At 40.6% G+C, this 23727-nt stretch overlaps 1 protein-coding gene across 1 annotated transcript in view; it reads right to left on the reverse strand.

Annotated features, from left to right (window-relative positions):
* Nucleotides 1–201: 201 nt before the first annotated feature.
* The window catches only part of LOC137260137 (uncharacterized), a 29189-nt gene continuing 5663 nt past the window's right edge, over nucleotides 202–23727 (reverse strand). The window contains exons 2-22 of the mRNA XM_067797837.1: nucleotides 19071–19103; nucleotides 17271–17342; nucleotides 15523–15579; nucleotides 15068–15154; nucleotides 12954–13076; nucleotides 12352–12492; nucleotides 12154–12216; nucleotides 10955–11017; nucleotides 10107–10532; nucleotides 8056–8223; nucleotides 7096–7722; nucleotides 5800–6177; nucleotides 5327–5347; nucleotides 4949–4963; nucleotides 4646–4672; nucleotides 3660–3689; nucleotides 3467–3484; nucleotides 2378–2404; nucleotides 1878–1910; nucleotides 1475–1526; nucleotides 202–843 (exon numbers count right to left, since the gene is read on the reverse strand). Of these exons, the coding sequence (XP_067653938.1) occupies nucleotides 1513–1526; nucleotides 1878–1910; nucleotides 2378–2404; nucleotides 3467–3484; nucleotides 3660–3689; nucleotides 4646–4672; nucleotides 4949–4963; nucleotides 5327–5347; nucleotides 5800–6177; nucleotides 7096–7722; nucleotides 8056–8223; nucleotides 10107–10532; nucleotides 10955–11017; nucleotides 12154–12216; nucleotides 12352–12492; nucleotides 12954–13076; nucleotides 15068–15154; nucleotides 15523–15579; nucleotides 17271–17342; nucleotides 19071–19103 (2423 nt within the window). The 3' untranslated portion in view covers nucleotides 202–843; nucleotides 1475–1512. The remainder of the gene's footprint in view (nucleotides 844–1474; nucleotides 1527–1877; nucleotides 1911–2377; nucleotides 2405–3466; nucleotides 3485–3659; nucleotides 3690–4645; nucleotides 4673–4948; nucleotides 4964–5326; nucleotides 5348–5799; nucleotides 6178–7095; nucleotides 7723–8055; nucleotides 8224–10106; nucleotides 10533–10954; nucleotides 11018–12153; nucleotides 12217–12351; nucleotides 12493–12953; nucleotides 13077–15067; nucleotides 15155–15522; nucleotides 15580–17270; nucleotides 17343–19070; nucleotides 19104–23727) is intronic.

A 23727-nucleotide genomic window follows, 5' to 3' on the forward strand; every position in this document is an offset into this window, starting at 1 on the left:
ATTCGAGATAAAGAATTACTACCACGAGATACTAAATGAGTTTATAACGGTGGTCGCCCACCACAAATGAGCTTCACACAGTGAGGAATCAAACCCGGGCCACCTGTGTCATGAGCGAACGCTCCAAGCACTAGGCCACCCCACCGCCCCTGTCTACATACAGGTTGTCATACGGATGCATAGAAAAACAGACAAGGTAGATGTCATGAAGTACCGTTTATTTTCGCAATTGTTTATTTTTCACAAAGCAAAATTAGAATAACAAGTAATCATTTTTACTTGATTACGATGTCACGAATTTGGCAATATTACTTTCTAATAAATATCTACAACACGATACCTATTTAGTTTTAGAGAAATAAACCTCGAATAAATAATAACTAGAATTCTTCGCATATTTCAGTATTTCATTGCAGAAATGCAGCCATGATTGTCACATTTAAGACAGCTCCTCAGAAAACGAGCGAAAATAGAAATACGGAATGGTTGCGAAATTAAATAGATTCGATTGGGGTGTCGATTTTGATGGAAAAATGACATAAAAAATGAAGTATGTTTAAGACCGCTTACCAGTGTATTAACTTAAAATAAATCACTTTCGTTAAATAAATGTGCAATTGTAAAGTTGAAATCAGTTTGTAAAGTTAGAATCAGTTTCATTTCGCCCATGTATAGGAGCATCAGGACCTCTATTTGTTAATGAGATAAGTGCACCATCAAAGCCCCGAGATATGTAAACCCTGCTGGGGGGCGTCAGAAGGATGCTGCTGTCACCAAGGTCATTTGAAGCGTTGGATTCATCAAGAGTTGTTTCCCCTCATTCTATCTCTTGTCCAACGGTTTCTGAAACAGACACAAGAAGACATTACAGCATCGTATATCACACGACAAGGGCAGCTAGACCATTGTACGTTGACGACGTCGTTGCGTACACGTCGTTGGCGATGTACCTGAAACATGCCATTTTGGGTATGAAGCTGTGACAATAGGGAGTCTTATGAAGGCAACTCGTGGATGCAAGGTCACTATGATCTAAGTCTTAACTCACCATTAATTCCATGACTGTGTGGTCAAGGAACAATCCACGTCGTATCATCAAATACTGGTGCATTTTGGACGGAACTAACCACATCCCTAAACTTCCTAACCAAAACTATGTATTTATACATTCTTGTTCTGAATCACACCTGTATATTCACCGTTAGTGATTGAGTATGAATAACTTGTTCGCTGTATTTTGTAGCTCTTTGAAAACAATGCCATGTGACACTTTATTAGCCTCTAGTGAGCGTTTTGCACTTAATCGACATGGGAGTGTATCGCTGACAGTCCGAGCATATACAGTCGATATTTATACCACAGTTACCTTCCGTCTTGTTCTACACCGACTACACGTTTGAAAGATGTAAAGATAAATTTGGCATGGAAGAATGTATGTGAGTATTTATACAGACATTACATGTAACAAAATTACCTTTGTGTAAAGTTATACCTCGCTACCAGACTGCGTTGTTAACCCATCATTTCTGAAAGAAAATCGTTGAATTGATTACAGTTTGAAATGACCATTATTCGAACACGATATTCCATGTTTGTTTGTCGTTGCCTACAGCAATCAGCAATATTCGTCATATTCGGTAAGATCATCCGGCCCTCAAAGTCAGGTCCACGATTCAGTTGCAAGTTAACATTCGTTCCCAAAGGTCGTTCTCAAGTGACAGTTCGGATTAAACACATTCCAATCCCTGTTTAACAACTTCAATAACGCAGGGATCCCTAAACATCACGCTTTCCTTCATCAAGTATTTCAGGTAAACAGAGGCTAACTATTTCCTTTCAGACATCATCATAATCATCATTATTATCATCATACTTACTCATGATCGCTGCTGCTCCTGCCGGAGTCTCGGCTGCAAGGACAAGGAAGAGACATCAGCAACGTCAACAAACGTAGTGCATGACCTTTCAGTGCAGGGTCATCAGCTGAGGTCAAGGTTATCACAGTTGTCGTAGCTACTGTGCCATTTCCATATACATGTGTATCACATCATGACTGTTTTGACAAGTTATCTAAGAGAGAAGACACTATTTCCTACCGTTTCCCTGAACGTAATTCCTGTCAAATTTAACACTTTACCTGAAACTACCTTGGCAGGTGCTTGAATTTATTAATGAGCATTATTGAAGTTGTGTAGATCCAGAAGGATCATAATTGTGTGGCCATACCATTTCTTTATTCTACATAGGTGTCGCTGTCATCAATTGTTTGACAACGACAATAGAAACTATGTCGAAACATCGCCTGTAACAGAATAAAGATGTTGTATATCCATACAGTTATCAACAATCTAGAAGTTTGAATAAAAATGTCACTTACCCATTTCCGTAAACATTTCCTGGTTTGCTGTGAAAAACATTATGCATTGTTACAAATATGGAAATGTTGGACATATATAAATATCTTACATATTTATGTTGGAAAAGATTATTAACATCAGCCACTCTGCTGCATCATACTCACGTGTTTCCATGACGACATCACCACGCCCTGACCATTATCAAAGGGCGGGGCAATCAACCATAACTTTTTAAGCACGCAGATAATTAATAATTTGCAGTTGACCCATGTCAGTTTCCCTTTCAACGATCACGGATATGTCATCCAAAACTGTGTTCCACAGGCGATATCGGTTTGACAGTAGATTTTTTACAATGTCGTGACAATGATATGACGTCATGAACTTGATGACGTCACAATGTTATCACATCGTTGCACTGCAGATCTACTGCCAGTGCTGTGGTCAGAGATTTACAATTTTCATTTGATTATCAGGAGACACTTAGGTGAGATTCTCCATATATCATCATGTCCGTACCATATTATCTCACCACAGATATATCGACAGATCTGTACCATTCTAATACTAGCAAAAATATGGAGCATTACATTCCATTTAGCGGGTCAATATAATTCTACGACAATAAACACATAACACGTCAATAGAAATTTGCCACAGAAATTGTCAATATCAATCTGAACTCAGAAACCTGAACATATCAGTGTCATTACCCCCAGCCATGAAAGATATCACAGTATCATGCACAAGGAAAGTTATCATTTATCTAAGTCGACGCTTATCTACCATTTACTTCACCCAGTCATTATAGCTTTCATTCAACCAATCACACACAATGAATACATGAAATGGTAAATACTATATTTCTTGAACTGGATGTATACCTGCTTCATTGTGGTATCCATATTTTGTAAGATATACATCAGCAACATTGTTGAATAGTGCGAAGCAACGCTTTATATATACAATACCTGAGCTATAGAACTGCTTGTTAGTGTTACCTTGGTGATTATGAGCCTTTATCACGTTTCTTGCTTACTGAAGCACATTTGTGCAATCATACAACATCGAACGCTATAATATAGGCAGGAGACTGTCTTCATACTTACCAATTATTGACTGGACAACTGCAAATATAATAAAGGAGGAATTAGTGATCAGATTATACAGCCCCTTTCAGTCTCATGTAGTCAACATGAACGGGTTATAAATAATGTTACAAAGATAAAATTTGAGAAATTGAATCTCTGATCTTCTACACGGTTGTCGTACTTCATTACCAACAGAAAAGTATTGACATACCTGGATTGGTCCGAGCTTGTTTTGGTAGACCTGAAACAGATAAATTGTGTTATATGAAATAGTTTTGTTTTAACTTAAATTGTACCGAAGCGAAACTGTTGGCGCATGATCTATTTTCGTATTCTGGCAATCGGTTGAACGTTTAGTCAAATGCAAACATCTCTCTCAACAAATATTTGAAGACATCTGTTACATGTCACGATTCTTACGATCTTGGCCCAGGCAATGAAACGATTAAAGTGAAGTCGAGACTAGTCAATCGAAAAGTAACATTTTCCAACCTTATGATTGGAAAACCCATTCATAACTACTCGTGTGTTTCCGGCAGGCCTCTCGTGACCATGTTCACGACTGTGCCTTGGACGTAAACAAATACGGACATGATAGTACGCTAGGACTGTTTCCAAGGAAAGATAACTCTGATTTTTCAAACGTGACTACTCCTTTTTGAACGCCAATTACTTATATATTACAACAAGAAAGTCACTTTCACACTCACAAATAGCAGTACCAAGATAATTCATTATTCAAAGAAACTATTTGACCTCATTTCACACTCTACTGCGCACTTTACTTGGTTTGACACGACTCCAGGAAATGATGGCGTAAAGACGCGAATAACTACGAATGTGGAAAACCGACGACTGAAAGCAATCGATTCATTTTTTCTTCAAATCAAAAAGAAACTCAAAAACGACTGACACATGGTTTAAAGCACAAGGTGCGAGATTTTGGCGTGTTGTCAGGTGTGACACACAGATGGCACCCTGTGTCATAGACGAAGCTGAAGGCAGTCTAGCAGTACAGTATCTCGACTCGACGCCAGGTCGATTTCATGCAGTCTGTTATGGACTAACGAGGAATCTTAACTGTGTATCAGGAATACCCTTGCCTCTGAATATAACTAAATATAATTACATCTATCAACTAAATCAAAATACTCAAACGCTTACAGAAGCATAAATATATATAAAACAATAACTTACTTAAAAGTAGCACCGAAGGATTCACGTCTGCAAAAGAAACAATATACTGGTTTTATTGTACTTGAAATTACAAGGTTATTATATTTATAAAAACAATTCTGAAAGTCAGTTGTTGGTGAGAGTTTGAGCGGTCGTTAGATCAGTGATGACGTCATTGAATTCTTGACTGTGACAAAAAAGCTTAACTCACTCATCCTAAGGCAAAATACCACTTATTCCAATGCAATAAATACATCGATCTATATATCTGGCACAAACTGATTTCAAATTGTATAAATAAATATCAATTCTTAGTATACTTACCTCCTACTCGTAAAGCTAAAATGCAAGAAAATGACGATTGTGAGATAATGTCAAGAAATGTTCAGGAATTACACATATACACTTCGTCGTTTTTAAAGATAACAATTTTCTATGGTTTTCGTGATCTTTTACAAACATTGACATCGTGGTTCTCATAGATTTGCCTAATTTCAAACAAGCAGTATCAAAAATTGATGATCTTTCTACACGAAAACGCTTGACACAAATAACTAATCGACGCTTACAATATTTATTACAAACTCATGTCATATTTATTACAAACTCATGTCATATTTATTACAAACTCATGTCATATTTATTACAAACTCATGTCATATTTATTTAGAAGCTTTGCATGGATGGTCGCTTTTGACTTACCGTTTAAAACTATGGCAGCAACTGAAACAGAAAAAAGTGCATTTAGAAATGAAAATGTGATTGAAACTGCCTCACTGCACTTGGTGCCGTCGTACAAGCTCTCTTAGCGCCTAGGTGACCGTAACTTAACATAGACTCAAGGTAGTCTAAGCGGTAATGTGACAGTTGCCTCCCATACCTTAACAGAGACTTAAGTTATCCTTAGCGCTAATGTGACCGTTAACTCTCATACCTTAACATAAAATAAGGTACTCTAAAGTTGTTTGTACAACGGCAGCTTGGCCAAGGTCTGAGGATGTGTATACTAATCTAATTGCTTTATCGGTGACTCAAATGATCACATGTGTCGCAGAATAGTCACAGTTCAGACAGAAATCAGAAACGTGTAAAACAAAATGTCATTGACTTACGACGGCCGTAGCCCTACGATCGCTGCGTAAGATGAGGTCGTATCCTAAAAGTAACTGACTCACCGTTTTGATTAGTCTGCTGTTGCGGTTGTCGTTGCTGCTGCTGTTGTTGCTGTTGTCTCCGTGCCATTTGAGCCATTTGAGTGGACGTTGGTCTGTTGAAGTTCTGATTTCTGCCAAACATGGAGGAGTAGCTATTGGGGAACCCCTGGCCGAACGATGGGGGCTGGAAAGGCTGCACGTTCTGGTATCCTGGAAATGGTCTGTATGTCGGGGCTCGGGTTGTGGTCACGGCGCCGGTTGGCTGGCCGAAATAGCGGATCTTGGAGGGGTCGACTCCTGCTGGTGTACCGGAAGTGGGCGCCCTGATGCCCTGAGTACCGTACGGTGTGTTGAAACCAGGCTTCTGGGCAGCATTTTGTTGGTTATACTGGCTGGAAGCTAGCAGTGAACACAGAAATGATTAATGATGTTATCAGGATACAGTATGTATTAGTGAATCAGTTCTATATTTACGAGCACAGGTCAGCTCCATCATAAAACATATACAAAGTTTACGACATATCTCATCATCTGTGAAACGGGTGGCACCTTGAGGGTAGTGTTGGCCAGAGCATGGCCCCCAGAGCATGACAGTGACTTGTGTGTTGTTTATCACTGCACTTAGCAATGGTCAAAGTCTGTCACAAATTATTCACCGCATATCCTCAGGATTCCTTCTTGGTAGTTAGAGCAGGTGTACCTATCGTCTATAAGTTTGTCGAGTTTGTCACATGTACTTTACTGGAAATGTGGCAGTGCTGTACAGCGAGTCTGATTATTTCCCCGAAACCAGTTTTAGGTTATTGCAATATTTTATTATTATATTAGGATATTTATATAGCACATATCCATGCAAATGGTGCTTCTTGCCAAAAGGAGTCGTTTTTAAGAATCTGTACTATCATATCTAAAAAGAAGATAAGTATCAACAGGTGAACAACTACTGTCAGGAAAATATGTATGTCGTTGGACGTTTTGACTGGTGCAATTACTGAAAGCCGCAAAACACGTCGTTCATGCATGAGAAAGCTCCTTTAAAATATAAAAAGCAAAATTCAGACAATATCGTAAGAATCTGGTTAGGAAATAAATATCAACCTATGCATCTGTTTATTGTGTCTTTATATTTGATTACGATGTGGCGGTATGGTACAGGTTTTTTCATCCATTAAATAGGCTTATCTGTACTATTGTTACGTTTATCGTGATGACCTAAGCCGTCGTACAACAGAAAGTAAACACGTACTACCATAGTTACAGGTGTGTACTTTCTTTAAATTTGCATTTTAGTTTATCATCGGTTCAAAGCAGTCTTACCAGGGACCTTGTTCTGCGTGTTCCAGGTGTTCTGACTTGGCTTGGCGGTCTGCTGTGCTGACCAGCTGGTCTGTCCAGTCTGCTGTGTGGGCCAACCGGTCTGCTGCTGCTGGGTGTTCTGTTGGGTGTTCTGCTGGGTGTTCTGCTGAGTGTTCTGCTGGGTGTTCTGCTGAGACCATGTGTTTTGCCCTGAGCTGGGATAGGACGGCCAGGTCTTTGTTGGAGTGTTTGTGTTCTGTGGAAAGGTGGGTTGTTTGTATTTGTTGATGACCTGTTGGTTGTAGTTGCCTTGGTACTGGTTGTAAGGGCTGTAAGGGCTGTAAGGGTTGTACTGGTTGGTGGGGTAGGAAGGTTTCTGTGGAAGGACGTTGGTGTTGATCACTGGAGATAATGTCGGCACGGGGGTGGGTGCAGGGGTGGGTGCAGGGGTCGGGGCCGGGGTGGTCTGTGGTTGCGGGGTTCCTCGGATCTTCTCAACTCCAGCCTGGGCGACCTTGAACTCCTCCGGTGTGATGAGAGGCATCATTTTGATGATCTTCTCGATGAAGTCGGACATGTAACCCGCGAGGCGCATGAGTCTGCGCACTTCGTTCTTAGCAGCTAGACTTCCTGGAGTGTAGATGGTGACTGTGGAAACAGGATGGAAGTGAATGAGTATTGTTTGACACCGCTTTTAACAGGTACGCCTCATATGCCCTTTCTTAATCAGAGTATGGAAAACAGAAGATGGAGAAGAGGAATCCGACGTTAAAAATTCCACTTAAATGAACCACCTTTCTGTGTGTTTATTTGTCTGTTGTTTAAGGTAGACCTCAGTCTCCAGTGTCAGTTTCAGTGTCAGAACAAAATTAACAGACAATAAAGCTAAGCGACCTCTGTGAATACGTGAAATATTTGGAGTCGATCACGAATTCAAAATCGTCTAAACTTTGCGACACTTCATTTAGCATGTTGACGTACCTGTCGGTGCTGCTGTCGCTGCAGCTGTTGTAGCAGGGGCTGCTGTGGTGGTAGCAGGCGGTGTGGTGGTTGTTGCAGCAACAGTGGTAGAAGCAGTAGCGACTGTAGTCGTTGCCGCTGCCTGAGTTGTAACAGTCACAGACGGGGTCGTCGTAGTGCCTGCATCAACTACAAACATAATACACAACACTAAAACAGTGGTATCAGTTTCGCTGAATCATCAGATTCTCGGTACGATCTGGACCGTGGGCCTTGTACACTGGTCACTTACAAAAACAAACCCATTATCCATGACTTCAGGACGTGGTTTGGATCCAGTCAGGATTTGTAACTGATTGTATACCCTTCAAAACAAGTAGGGGATATTCCATTTTGCGAACATACCTCTAGCCAATGCCATTGCATATACGAAAACGTTTATATATCCATACAGATGAAACATTTCCAAAAGAAATGGAATAAATTCTCACATTATAACTTAATTTCTTTTCATCATCTGTTTCCTCCTTGGCTTCAACATTTGCATTATATGAATCTTGTAAATCCAATATCCCTTACTTTTTAATGTACATATAATATGAGAAACACTAGTCGGCACCAAGTGATACAATTTATCACTGAGATTTCATACGTTTTAATCAGCACCTTCATCCAGAAGTCTGTATTTCTGATCACACACGCATGTGGTTAGGTCTCATATACACTAATTTTAAAAGTATGATTTGAATGGTGCAGCTGTAAGGATCCGTTAAGACAAGCTCCATTATATCAAGTGTCGTGACAGCTTCACGTTATAGGACATGGGAGTTTGAAGACATGCTTTAAAAGTTGTAGAGGTAAGTCTCTGTTAGGGCATGCTCAATTAAAGTAGGTGTCATTTGGTCCAATGTTTCAGGATGCAATATCTGAAGCATGCTTGAACGACTGCTGAGGGATTGACGCAACTTGCAGTAACCATCACTATATTTCCAAGGACATAGAAACTATACCAGGAAGGGATTCGACCCTGCATCCTATACATGCTGATCCAACACCGCAACAACCGTCCTAACAAATACAGCAACATCGTTCCTTGCAAGTTGACAACTAAGATGTGCTCATGGTTGCTAGGAGACATTGTTCAGATGTCTCATGTCAGTACACGACGTGCATTCGATAAACACTCGACAGATAACAGTGGTGTTAGTCACATATACAAACGCCCTTGTGTCGAAGTTGGAGCGATCTCTTTGAAAACTTCGAGATTTCCGGAGGTCGACCAAAAGTGGCCAACAAGGATGGGATACATGGGGACGCCCAAACCATTACTTCGAGACAATGGCATGCTCAATATATAAAGGTACGACACAAGGGCGTATGACTATCTACAACACTCATATTGTCTGAAAGGATTTTGCACATTTACATAGAAACCTATTGTTTTCGTAAGAAACAAAGATTTTATTAACGTTAATTCGGAGTACTACCCAGCTGAGACATTGAAAAATCCATTGCACGTTTGCTTGGTCTGAACAATACAATCAAGTGATTGACATCACCAATTCTGGTGTCTCCCGCCCTGGTATTGATGGAAAGAGGCGAAAAAAGCATATTCATTCACTCACAAATTAGATACGATAAAATGATAAGCCCTCCCAACCAAGTCAATGAACCTGACAACCCGGTCCCGTTTGTCGCCTTCCCGGAAACACCACCAAGTTGTAACAACTATATTCATCACACAACGTTCAGTATCCCATGTTCAAACATTGTTCAGAACGTCTAGGCCTTAAACTGTACTAGAACCTCATAAAGCGTCTCTTACGTTTCAAAACAAATGAAAAGTAACATGCATCCTTTAAAACAATATGTGTACAAGAAATTAGATCAAAGAAATTCAAACGGGTTCTTCCGTATGTTAATGATATTTGAACATTTCCTGATTATAGGTTTATGTGGATAGAGAGCGCGCAACGCTTTCTGTGCATTCTGTTAGTCCCGGTGCCGCCTGTTGACAGAAGAAAAGAAAGGATCAATAAAGACATGCATGATGAGGTCGGTGCTCCAGAAACCTGTTGTAGTCGCTGCTTCAGTAGCTGATGTCGATGTCGTGGCCGTGACAGCCTCCGTCGTTGCTGCCTCCGTTGTTGTTTCAGCAGCAGGTGTTGTGTCTGCTGTTGTAACACCCGCGGTTGTTGCGGCTGCTGTTGTTACAGGGTCTGTGATTGCTGCTGCTGTTGTAACGGCCTCGGTTGCTGCTGCTGCTGTGGTTACAGGGTCTGTGATTGCTGCTGCTGTTGTTACAGCCCCGGTTGTTGTTGATGCTGTTGTTACAGGGTCTGTGATGGCTGCTGCTGTTGTTACAGCCCCGGTTGTTGTTGATGCTGTTGTTACAGCGTCTGTGATTGCTGCTGCTGTTGTTACAGAATCTGTTGTTGTTGCTGCTGCTGTTGTAACAGCCTCGGCTGTTGGGGGTGTTGTTGCCGTGCTTGCCCCGGCTACGTATACATACATATGTATATATATAACATGTACTCACATAAACACATAATAATGAGGTCATGGATATTTACGTTAAATCATTAGTAAAAACATTTATAATTACATGTTTACTGACACATTTGGACAAAACATCGAAGTTACAACGAAGTAAAACTAAGGTAATAATCAATAGACATTGCGAACAGAGCCATTATTCTCGAAACGTCCTTAGCCCTAAGAATTCTTAAGTTTGATCGTAGCTAATGTGTTAAGAATGGGCTTAAGAAGTTCGTAGGGCTACGAACGTTTCGAGAATAGCTAACTTGATGTATATTGTGACGAGACAGGACACACATATTTACACCACAATTATCTGTCCTCTTCATTATCGCTATGCTAGTCTGCAAGTTCAAAGGAAGGTAACAGAAGTTGTAAGAACCTGTTGTTGCTGCCTCCGCCGTCGCTGCTGTACTTGAGGATGCTGCCGTCGAAGTTGCTGTTCCTGTTTATAAAGTATGCTCGGCATCATGCCATATTCCAACATATACCAACGCAAAAGAATGCAGGATATTCAATTCGACTAAGTAGTTGATGTTTGCAGGGTCTGCTGAACAGTTGGAAAGACCCTGAGTGGTCAGCAACCAAGCTCAAAACCAGGGTCAAACCAGGATCTTCGCCATGAACTATGCACACACGTACAATAACACTCCCAACTGCACACATGGGTCAAAGTCCATGTCTGGTGTACCCCGCCGTCATAGTGTTGGAATATTGCTAAGAGCGGCGTAAAACTAAGCTCACTCACACTTGCAAACTAGTACGTTCAGTAGTGGAAGTGACAAATCTGATCATGTCACTTGTTAAACAAATACATAATGCAGAATATCCTGATGGTCTATCTACATGTTTTAAACATGTGATAACTCTGCGCCATACGCAGGTATCACTATTCAAATCATGAACTCCGGATCCTGGCACTAGAAGGGGAAGGTACATTACACATCTAACTATACGCACCTAAGTGACAAAGGTTACCGACATGCAGACAAAACTTGCGATCAAATCAACATCTTTCCCCATAAATCACAACACCCACCACTTTCCCCGATATATGTACCTCAACCACAAACGTTTGTTTATTTTATCTTTCAAATATATAATACATCTACGCTGGGGAACGACCTGGACAAACCCATTCAAGAGTACAATGGGAACCAGCAACGCTGACATGGTTTTCCAATCTTTCTTAGGCTAAGATAGTCGAACGTTAATGTTAGTGTATAACACTTACGACAATCTTAGCACTAAGAGAGCTTTGAAAATCTAGGTTCAGGGGCTGCTTTCACGATGCAGCCTTTACCAAGGTTAACCTTAACTCCCATTCTTTAACACTGAATGGAGACATCAGTGATTTAAGATCTTTGTGCTTTGTGAAAGGAGCCCCTACTGTTCACAAAGTGTCAGCCTGTTCAGACGTACTCTTTGTATGAAGCATGGAGACAGACTAGCCACCATTCACCATTGACAGTCGGAGAAGAGTGACCAGAGACTTTGAAACAGAACACAGTACATGCAGAAGAAAAACGAAGAACGACCCAAGGAGCAGAAATTAATGGCAAGGGCAAAACAACATATGACCTGTGGTTGTTGGTTCTGTTGTAGAAGTCGTTGGTTCAGCTGTGGCAGCTTCGGTAGTGCCGGCTAAAATTGATTTAATACTGTGAAAGTTTGACATTGTACAAGTGAAACAAACACAAGTATTAAGTGTTAATAAAGTATTAAAAACACTGATTATATTAAACGGAATGTATTGGTCGCAGATGTTGCTATACACACCTGCTGCAGTTGTCGGTTCTGCCGTCGGTGTAGCCTCGGCTGTTGTAGCCTCGGCTGTTGTAGCAGCGGCTGTTGTTGCTGGCTCGGCTGTTGACCCTGTTGCGGCTGATGTCGTTGGCTCTGCCGTTGAGGCTGTTACAGCTACAACAGAGTGAGTGAGTGAGTGAGACAATTGGGTTTTGTCTTTAACAATGTTGTAGCAACATCAGGAATATCAGCGTGAGTGAGTAAGTGAGGGAGAGAACTGGCTTCTGGTTTTACCAATGTTCCCGCAACATCAGGATTATCAGAAATATTTTACTCATGTCGCGAAGTGAACGATTTACCCCCTGGGCTAACCCCGCACCCCCTCGCTGTACATTCACCTTATGCAACACTATCTATAGTACATAACTTTCGGCAGAATGGACATCTGAACATCAACGAAGGAAGCACAACATCAGAATGATAGTCGAACACCATCACAAAGGTATTCAAAGAGTTAACTGAAAATACTTAAATGTTTTATGAGATCTCTGAATGCGAAAATACTGATCACAAAAAGTCAGTTTTAGAAGGGACATTGCATCTATCGCCAACGAATGCAGCTTGCTGAAGACTACCTTGAGCAGTGTCGGTCGCGGCCGCTGTGGTTGGAGGGTCAGTCGCTCCGACTGTCGTGTCGGTCGCAGCAGCAGGCGTCGTTGCTGCTTCTGTTGTGGTTGGCGTAACTGTTGATGATGTCGCTGGAAAGCATACAGCGACGGTGGTGTAGACAGGGTCAATAGGTAACGCATAACAGTACTCACCTGACAACTTTTGTAACCTCAAGGTGAGCAGGTAGTGGAATAGTGTTCATGCATCTATAGCCATTGTAACCACAATAATCACAGCTCTTGGCCAACAATTCAAACACAGTCACACTGGCACGAGATCATTTGTAAACGTTACATCAAATAAGAAATCACGTCATCAACGTAAAATCAACCAACCTGTAACACATTACAGAATCAATGTTATCACAGATAGAAGCATACGAAGTACATTTAACTATCAACATCCATACAATCTAACCTAATGGCTAGATTGAGGCTAGATTTGTAAGAATTAAAATTGATTGAAATCCGCTTGACATATTTTGTTGCATTAACTGCTAAAAATAAGAAATTGCTAAGTGATATGCATAGATACAAATCCAAATATTCATTTCTTTCAAAGTTACTAAAAGTTCAGTTTTACTAAACGTTATTCATGAGGACGAAACATGGACTATCACACACATATGACACATAACAAAAGCATCTATAGTATACTATACAAGCACATGGGGCATAGAAGCAAGCTGCTGCTGCTCAGTTTTGTCAGGTTCGGGATGAACAGAAATGGCGATACGACATTTATGAAGCTCGAGGGTAGATTGCTCTCGGTCTAATGTTTGGTCTGATCCAAAGTCTGTATTTACAAATTATAAAATATAATATCCAAATTGAACCCTCTGCATTGCAATATTTCAGGATTCAAGGCACCAACGCGCCAAATCATTCTTCACTCGAACTGGATCAATTTAATCCTAACTTTCCTAAGCGTCACCATGGCAACAGGGAACGCGATGAACCACTTGCTGATGAGTGAAATATAATATATGGTTCTAAGTGGAAACACTTTGATACTTTGTCTAGCTATATCCAGCAGTTATTTTCACAGTCTATACAAAGCGAGGTGTGTGGCAATCTGGGATGCAAGCCAGAACAACTGAAGTCAATATACTCACAAAGAAATCATGTAACCGATCGTTCTTCTCCATACCAAGTATCAAGAGTATACAGCACGGTGAGATAGGTATGCACGTATTGCCGCACTACATATGTGATGCTTGTGTTTGATGCTTATCACCCAGAACAAATGAGGTCTGTACAAAATGCATGGGAAATTTTAATTAGATTTACTTTCCTTGGTTGTTGTAAGCAGATTCATGTGTACAATCGTTCAAGAGGTTTGTTATCAATAGCGATATAATATATATAAACCACTGTGTCTACTGGTGTTAGTTTTACCTCTTTACCTTTAGCGGCATTTGCTTGTATTGTGTGTTGTTTGGGGGCTTGTTTGTTTTTTTGGGGGTTTTTTTTGTTTTGTTTTTTCGTTTTTCTTTGGGGGGTGTTTTTGGGTTTTTTTGGTTTTTGTCTTTTTTTTTTGGGGGGGGGGGAGAGACAGCGATGAAGACGGGGAAGAGAGAGACAGACAGAAAGGGTACAAACAGGGCTGCGCATAGCTGTAAATTTTACTACAAACATGGAGAAAGAGAGAGAGTGAGAGAGAGGCAGAGAGAGACACACAGAGAGAGAAGGCTGGGGGGAGAGGGGGCCTGTGACAGATGATACTGAGGTGAGCGCATTTTTCTATACTGTTGTATAAATGCCACGTGACAGCCACATCCACTGCAATGACACTGATAAGCACACAAGCACCTGCGAAACACCAAAGCCAATTCTTAATAACTAGAGGCAGGAAAAACTAGGTGCACTACTGTCATAGTGTGTAAAGCATTCACACATAGTTGAATATCACCCGAGGCTGTCTAACTAAACAAACAAGAAGCTGTAAGCGCACAGATACATACGATCAACGCGTCACACTAGCAAGCTACGGTTCATAGGGAATATGATAACAAAGCACGGGCTACAGAGCTAACATGAGGGTGTGTAGACATGAGCAACACCCATTCATACGGGTATACCTTCCGTGGGCACAACCCCTCCCGAGTTCTGCAAGATACCCCCAGTTCCGTCTGGGTCAGCCTCCCATATTACGTCTGTGTTCGAACCTAACATACAGGACGGTGCATATTTTGTAGTTTTGATAATGAATCAAGTTCGTTCATCATTGATAGTCAAACCATGATAATAAATTAAAAGTACATGTCTTTCATTAATGTTGCATAAGCTTAGTTTGTAATAGGATATTGTTTTCAAAAATGTTGACTTAGAGATTAATAGTTCAGCAATGACTCCAATATCAGAAGGTTAAAATCGATGAAATGTTTGAGTAGGTATGATATATGATGAATGCATTTATGGAAAACATTCTTAGTGTTAACACGTGATATCGTCAGTGAAATTTTCAAAATATCTAGCATAAAATCCTCAGCTGGACTATATTTCATGTTGCCAGTGTCGGTGATGTCGTACTGACCTGATGCCGTGGTGGTCGTGACGTCACCGGCAGTGAGGTCAGGGACACTGGCCGCTCCTTGAGCCCAACACAACCGTTATATTTGTATGATGTAAAGCATCAGAGATACTAACACGCTACATTTTAGACTCAATAAACACAACAATCGATCATTGATCTAAGTGATTATTTATGAACAAATTATCTTGTGGTAAATTAATTATGCGAGACTATTATACTTCAATACGAGTTAATATGCATAAAGAAACAACACACAATTAATATTCTTTGGACTTTGACATTTAATTAATCCAAATTTCAAATTGAAAGATTTTATGAATAGTTACTTTCGGACAGAGATGTTTTGCAAACAACAACATTGCGTGGATGAACAAAGCGAAGCGATCAGCGTTACTGTCATAATAACAATAATGGTAATCATATCATAGGTGGAAGGAATTATGTTGAACAGTATACATTTGACCTGAACAGCTACAAGAGTGTATCCAAATATGTACTCTCATATGAAATTTCACCTCTTTTAAAATCAATTGAAAATTCATAAGTTGATTTGAAATATACTCAGGCTTGGCCCTAGGATATCCTTGCTATAATTCCTTGAATATTTACCATTTCATGAGGCAATTGACAAGGTCTGTATATTATCAAATCTGGATTAAATAGCATTAATTTATAACACTGATTGATGTCATGAGCACCTATCAACGCTGTCGTTGTCCAGGACAATAACACATGTCATTGCACGGGATCCCCTGATCTAGTTAGCCTCCGTTCTGGGGAGCACCGGAAGTCCTTCAGACGGAATGTACCTACGTCACAGCATCCATCATGTCCACGATCCCAGTATTCAACCCCTACAAGCACCTGCCCCACTTAGAATCACGCTACCTCTGCAGATAATGCATGGTTGCTAATGGTAAAGGATGGAAAGCATAAGGCGCTTGATGTTTGTAAAATGCGAAAAACAGCAATTTGTTTAGCATTTGCATATTAAGCTGGACGAAGATGAAGTTGGAAAAAGGAAGCCAATTACAAGTGAATGTTGAATGAAGATGGAAGATTACAACAAATCCCAACCTAAGCACCCGTCACCTTGACATAGTTGTATCGAAACCACGATAGGTACATCTGAAAACGGCTTCAGTCAAGCACAACACTCACACAACCCGGAGCTTTGAGCAGAGTTATGGCCCTTGAGCACATAGGAAACCTGGGCCTAGATTTTCGAAGCTCTCTTAGCGCTAAGGTAGTCGTACGCTAGTGATAATGTAGAGCACTTACGACAATCCTAGCGCTAAGATAGCTTCGAAAATATAGGCTTTGTGCGTGTCGATAAGAGTTACGCCACCTTGTTTCAGGTAAATACGAACGACATCCGTTTCAACAACGGTACCACACAAAACATGCGCCACTTAAGGTTCTCTTCCAATCTATCACTCTCTCCGTGGTGCAGCCTCAATACTGTTACACTCAGCGTGAAACCAAACTCACTCATTCACTCTCTCTCTCACTCACTCATTCACTCTTACACTGTAACACTCTTACACTGTAACACTCTTACAACCGGCGTGAACTCTAACCTAAGCAGACAGCCAGTCTATTAAACATGGTGGAATGAACTATATACTACATGGGAACATCTACAGGGGAATCTCTAGTTAATGTCTCCAATCTTCATGATTCTAGGCTAAGGTGAAGCTACCGGAAGCACCCAGTTAACCACCCCTATGTCCCACTATATACATCACCTGATAGGATAAGTGCTGGTTTTGCGTCTGGTTCCAAAACTACATTAATATTGGCCCTAACAACCGTGGAGGCTGTATATAGAACACAAAGGGTTAATTTAGTTTCAATATAGTCATTTTGTCTGTCTAATACAATTGTGCAAAGACACTTAAGTACAATCTCATCATTAGAAAAATAGCTGGAAGACACTCGAGTACAATCTCACCATTAGAAAAATAGCTGGAAGACACTCGAGTACAATCTCATCATTAGAAAAATAGCTGGAAGACACTCGAGTACAATCTCATCATTAGAAAAATAGCTGGAAGACACTCGAGTACAATCTCATCATTAGAAAAATAGCTGGAAGACACTCGAGTACAATCTCATCATTAGAAAAATAGCTGGAAGACACTCGAGTACAATCTCATCATTGAAACAGTTATGTAAAGGTTCTCCAGCACAAGTTAGCTGGCAGCACCTCCAAAATACCTAGGAAAAAAGTAATGCTCAGATTTAAATACTGTTTCAAAGATATCAAGATCGTTAAGAAAATTAAATTGAGGATCAAGTTGTCTGATATACTGTTCTAAAATAATAGACGAACATCATCTTTAATTTACGATTGAAGAAAACAGGAGATTTATCGGAGTCAATCAATGTTTTGATAACAGCAATGAATGTTTTAAGAGTGCATCACCTCTTCGTATGACTATAGTTGTTTGTACGGTAATAACTTTTGAAGTATGACTGGTGTATGACTATAGGTGTCTTTACAGTAATACCTCTTGAAGGATGACTGGTGTATGACTATAGTTGTTTGTACGGTAATAACTTTTGAATGATGACTAGTGTATGACTATAGTTGTTTGTAAGGTAATAACTTTTGAATGATGGCTGGTGTATGACTATAGTTGTTTGTAAGGTAACAACTTTTGAATGATGGCTGGTGTATGACTAAAGTTGTCTGTACAGTAATAACTTTTGAATGATGACTGGTGACGTGGGGACCATGACGTGAAATTGTCAAATGTGCGATTTTCATTTTAGAACATCAAAACCAAAACTGCTAGAAACAATCTCTCACAACTGTGTAATGCAACAAGACTATTGTCACTGTGGTCTACAGTGCTCTATCGACCTTCTTGAAAACCGTCAAGAGAAATACGACGCCCATGGGAGTGCATGGGCCTTCTACGTTGTTCATGTGAATCCCATGAGTTTACGGATGGTGGCCATAGGAAATGGTGCTGCGTTCATAAAAGAATTGTTTTTGAAATGTAAAGAGTATATATACATAGCATATGCTACATATTGTCTGGTTGTTAGAACTTAGCCTATGCTACAGAACTTAGCCTATGCTACACAAAACTTCCGCTATGTAGAATAAAAGCTTCTTTGTACCTGCGGTCAAATACACAGCACGATCAGCACGTGTTTGGCACTTCATGGATATAGATTACGTCATGATTGCAGATATCACCAGGAAGTAAGTCCAGACATGACGTACGTCCTGGCTCAAATAGGCAGGTGTTGGGGTGTTTTAAAGAAAATAATTCAGAAATTCCCTCAGGGAATTGTAATTTTAATTTACAACATGTTACACTCCCTACACAATGTGTACAATGTATATCTGCGTGCATAGTTGAGGTATAAAATTATGAATAACGTTCGATTTCGTGATGATATGGTAAAATATACATACTTTTTCAAGCTAACAGAAACTCGATTTTATATTGGGTAATCTGAGGCATCATTCATTGTTTATCATTAACTCTGTAAGTAGACTAATTGACAAAGAATATGAAGTAAGTGCTTACCTGGGTCTTGGGCCCTGCTGCTCACAAGGAGACCTGGAACAGACGAAAAGTGTTACAGTGAAGTGTGTATGTCCACGGTTCTTATCTGGGGATATACGGTAAGACACACAGATAACGACGCCTGCTACATTTTCTTGCATCTCCTATGATATGATGGAGTCATGAGACATACAGGTGTATGAACAGGTGATCGTGACATGTATAAAAGTTCACACAAGAACGAGACACGCTAAAATTTGAGAAGCTCATTTTCTTTTCTCACTTTTGACTTGAGTTGATGTATCTAGCACTGGCTGACGCGTAACGTAACTGACATATATATTCTGAAATGATATACCTAGGACAGCGTTGTGGAAGCAGCAAAGACCAAAGAACATCCATACTCACTCACAGGCTTACACTCACTCACAGGCTTACACTCACTCACAGGCTTACACTCACTCACAGGCTTACACTCACTCACAGGCTTACACTCACTCACAGGCTTACACTCACTCACAGGCTTACACTCACACGCTTACACTCACTCACAGGCTTACACTCACTCACAGGCTTACACTCACTCACACGCCTACACTCACTCACAGGCTTACACTCACTCACAGGCTTACACTCGCTCACTCTGTTGCACTCACTCACAGGCTTACACTCACTCACAGGCTTACACTCACTCACAGACTTACACTCACTCACAGGCTTACACTCACTCACAGACTTGCACTCACTCACAGGCTTACACTCACTCACAGACTTACACTCACTCACAGGCTTACACTCACTCACAGGCTTACACTCACTCACAGGCTTACACTCACAGGCTTACACTCACTCACAGACTTACACTCACTCACAGACTTACACTCACTCACAGGCTTACACTCACTCACAGGCTTGCACTCACTCACAGGCTTGCACTCACTCACAGGCTTACACTCACTCACAGACTTACACTCACTCACAGACTTACACTCACTCACAGACTTACACTCACTCACAGACTTACACTCACTCACAGGCTTACTCTCACTCACAGGCTTACACTCACTCACAGGCTTACACTCACTCACAGGCTTACTCTCACTCACAGGCTTACACTCACTCACAGGCTTACACTCACTCACACGCCTACACTCACTCACAGGCTTACACTCACTCACAGGCTTACACTCACAGGCTTACACTCACTCACTCTGTTGCACTCACTCACAGGCTTACACTCACTCACAGACTTACACTCACTCACAGACTTACACACACTCACTCTGTTACACTCACTCACAGGCTTACACTCACTCACAGGCTTACACTCACTCACAGGCTTACACTCACTCACAGGCTTACACTCACCCACTCACCTACACTCACTCATTCACCTACACTCACTCACTCATACTCACCCACACACACTCACTCACAGGCTTACAATCAGTTAGAGACTTACACTCATCACTCTCACTTACACTCACTTACACTCACTCACCACTCACTTACACTCATTCACTCACACTTACATTCACACACACGCTCACGCTCACACACACTCACAGACTTACACTCACAATCGCCCACACACTTACACTCACTCACACTCTCACACACACCTACACTCACCCACACACATCTACACACACTCTCACACTCTCACACACACCTACATTCACGCTCACGCTCATCCACACACTTACAATCACACCGACACTCACACTCACCCACACGCTTACACTCACTCAAGCTCACACACACACACCTACACTCACACACACACACTTATACACACACACACTTTCACACACACCTACATTCACGCTCACGCTCACACACATGTTCACACTCACACTCATACACTGACATACGTCCGCAAACACGTAAAAGAATGTTCAATCGCATTTCATCTCTTGCGGAGATATATCTTAAGAGGATTTGTAAACGCGTTTTTTCAATCTAAACATCTTTTTATCTGTCGTAATCATGCCGGCATGAGCTGGACTGAAGTGAGTGAAACATCAGACAAATAAGTAAACAAGCAAGCAAAAGGTGTGACGGTACGAGTTTTTTGTTAAACGCTTTACTTCACAATACCTTTACGTATCAAACCTGTCGTAGTACATCAAACAAGAGTGAGTGAGTGAATTTAGTTTTACGCCGGTTTTAACAGTATGCCAGCCATATCATGCGAGGGTCTTCAGAAATGGACTTCACACATTATACCTTTACAGGGAATCGAACCCGGGTTTTGAGCGTGACGAGCCGACGATTTAGCCATAATGCTACCACGCTAGCGCAGTCAAACATGAAGGTTAGACAACCTAGTCTCCCAATACCCTATGATATGAGCAAAGAACATTATTGTACCCGGAATACCATCAGGGAGATAACAGACGAAACGAATCTGCTGTAATCTGTTGTACACATCGCCCTTCCGTTGCACACCTCACCCGTAAAACAAAACAAAAAATATTCAAAACTGTCTGAACTCTGTTAAAAATATATCTGTACAAAAATAACCATACAAAAACTGATTTTAGTCCGACATGAAGATGAGATTGATCGCGAAGTGTCGCGGCGTGTGATGCTGATCTGTAACGTTCCTTGACTTGTACGACCCACTGATTGATATGTGGCCCTACAAGGAAATTGTCTCCAGGTAGCTACAAATGTAATCAAATCGAATCAGGGCTATTAATCACCGTTTGTTTCAGAAAGACAGCTCAGATGATAGCCCCAAGATGTGCTTCACGTCTAGTGAATGTGAATTAACTCATGCCATGCAATGAAATTATTGCATCTTAGACAAAAGCTGATGGGCACTTAGTGCAAACTCTAGAGTTACAGTGTGTTAACTCTGACCTTCACATTTGGAGGTGCAAGACGCTTTTTGACATCATTCAACGTTTCCAGATCGGGTGTTCATTTCTCTGTTAAACAATGGTTATGATCTTTTGTGATCAATGATTCCTGTCACTCAGCAGACAAAACAGCATTAACAGTCTAGAACTATGGCGTGTTTGAGTTTTAAGAGATTCTACAACGCTGACCTTTTAGATGAATACACCAAACGCGTGAAATGCTTACCCTTTATTATACCCTTTATTATACCCTTTAATATACCCTTTCACATACCCTTTAATATACCCTTTAATATACTCTTTAACATACCCTTTAATATACCCTTTAATATACCATTTAATATACCGTTTAACTTACTCTTCAATATAATAGTACTCTTTAATATGCCCTTTTTACAAACTCTTTAATATACCCTTTAATATACCCTTTAATATACCCTTTAACTTACTCTTTAATATAATAGTACTCTTTAATATGTCCTTTTTACAAACTCTTTAATATACCCTTTAATGTACCGTTTAATATACCCTTCAATATACTCTTTAATATACTCTTTAATATGCCCATTGATATACTCTTTCATATACACTTTAAAATACCCTTTTATATACCCTTTAATATATATCCAAAAATAGGGGATATTCCATTTGACAAGTAAACCACCAGCTAGAACCAATACAAAGAGAAAGTGAGATTTAGCCATACAGATGAAACATTTCCAAAGGAATGGAATAAAATGTCACATTTGCCCTTAATTCCCATCATCTGTTTCTTCTTTGACTTCATCATGTGCATTTTAGCAATTTTGTAAAGCCAATACCCCCTACTTTCTTCTCATGGTAAATTATAAGTGAAGTATCTTTACAGGATCAGTATTGTTACATGAGCATATCAGTATGTTCTTTGACTGCACAACGTGACACATGAAGTGATCGTTCAGGAGGTGGTTGTCATGGATTCTTTACATATGTTTAAAAAATGACGATGGTGCTTACGGGTGGCCTGGGAAATTTGATGCAATGGCTTTATTTATGTTCCATAAAGACTCATATATTCATGATGGTTGTCATGCTGACTGTCTCGTTACCCGGAGACACATTGATACCATGGACGTGTATATGGTGCAGGTTGAGTCATGGCTTCAGTTCATACGACGATACCGCCAGGAACTAACTTCAACACTAGTCTCTGAAACACGATACAAGTCCTGTCGTACGATAGTGTTGTAATTGTCATTTCGAGCACTGCAGGGTAATTATGTCTAAAGCTAGTGAGAAGACAGTTCCACGCATTACACTCTCCGATTTGTTATCCCTATTATTTGTCACTTCACACTATCTTAAACTTTGATCATGGTTACGGCATTGAAGGCCTCTTAACTGTTGCCAATGAAATATCAAGGTTGCAGTGTACCACTTTTTATTCAGGTTAACGCTTGACGTGCACCTGCATGTGTTTGTGACGGGTGCCGTGGCTGGAGCAGGATACTCACACCTAGGTATGGTCAGTATCTGACAGTAAGATATAAACAACATATGTTCATTGTCATGATGCCGGACTGTTCTAGACAGAGACGTCTTATGTTTGTGGAAAATTAACATCGAATTTGGGAAATATAAGACAGACGCTCTTTTTATGAGTGACCGAGTTTTCCTTCATGCTTCTTTCAGCAATATTCCGGCAATATCACCGCGTGGTACACCAGAAATGGCGAACCGAACCTGGGTTTGACGACGAACGCTTCCCCCACTTGGCTACCCCACGCCCCGCCTGATGAGCTAGGGAGCAGTATCGGTCATATTTCCTCATA

The sequence above is a fragment of the Haliotis asinina genome, chromosome 13 (genome assembly GCF_037392515.1).
Source record: "Haliotis asinina isolate JCU_RB_2024 chromosome 13, JCU_Hal_asi_v2, whole genome shotgun sequence".
NCBI lineage: Eukaryota > Metazoa > Mollusca > Gastropoda > Lepetellida > Haliotidae > Haliotis > Haliotis asinina.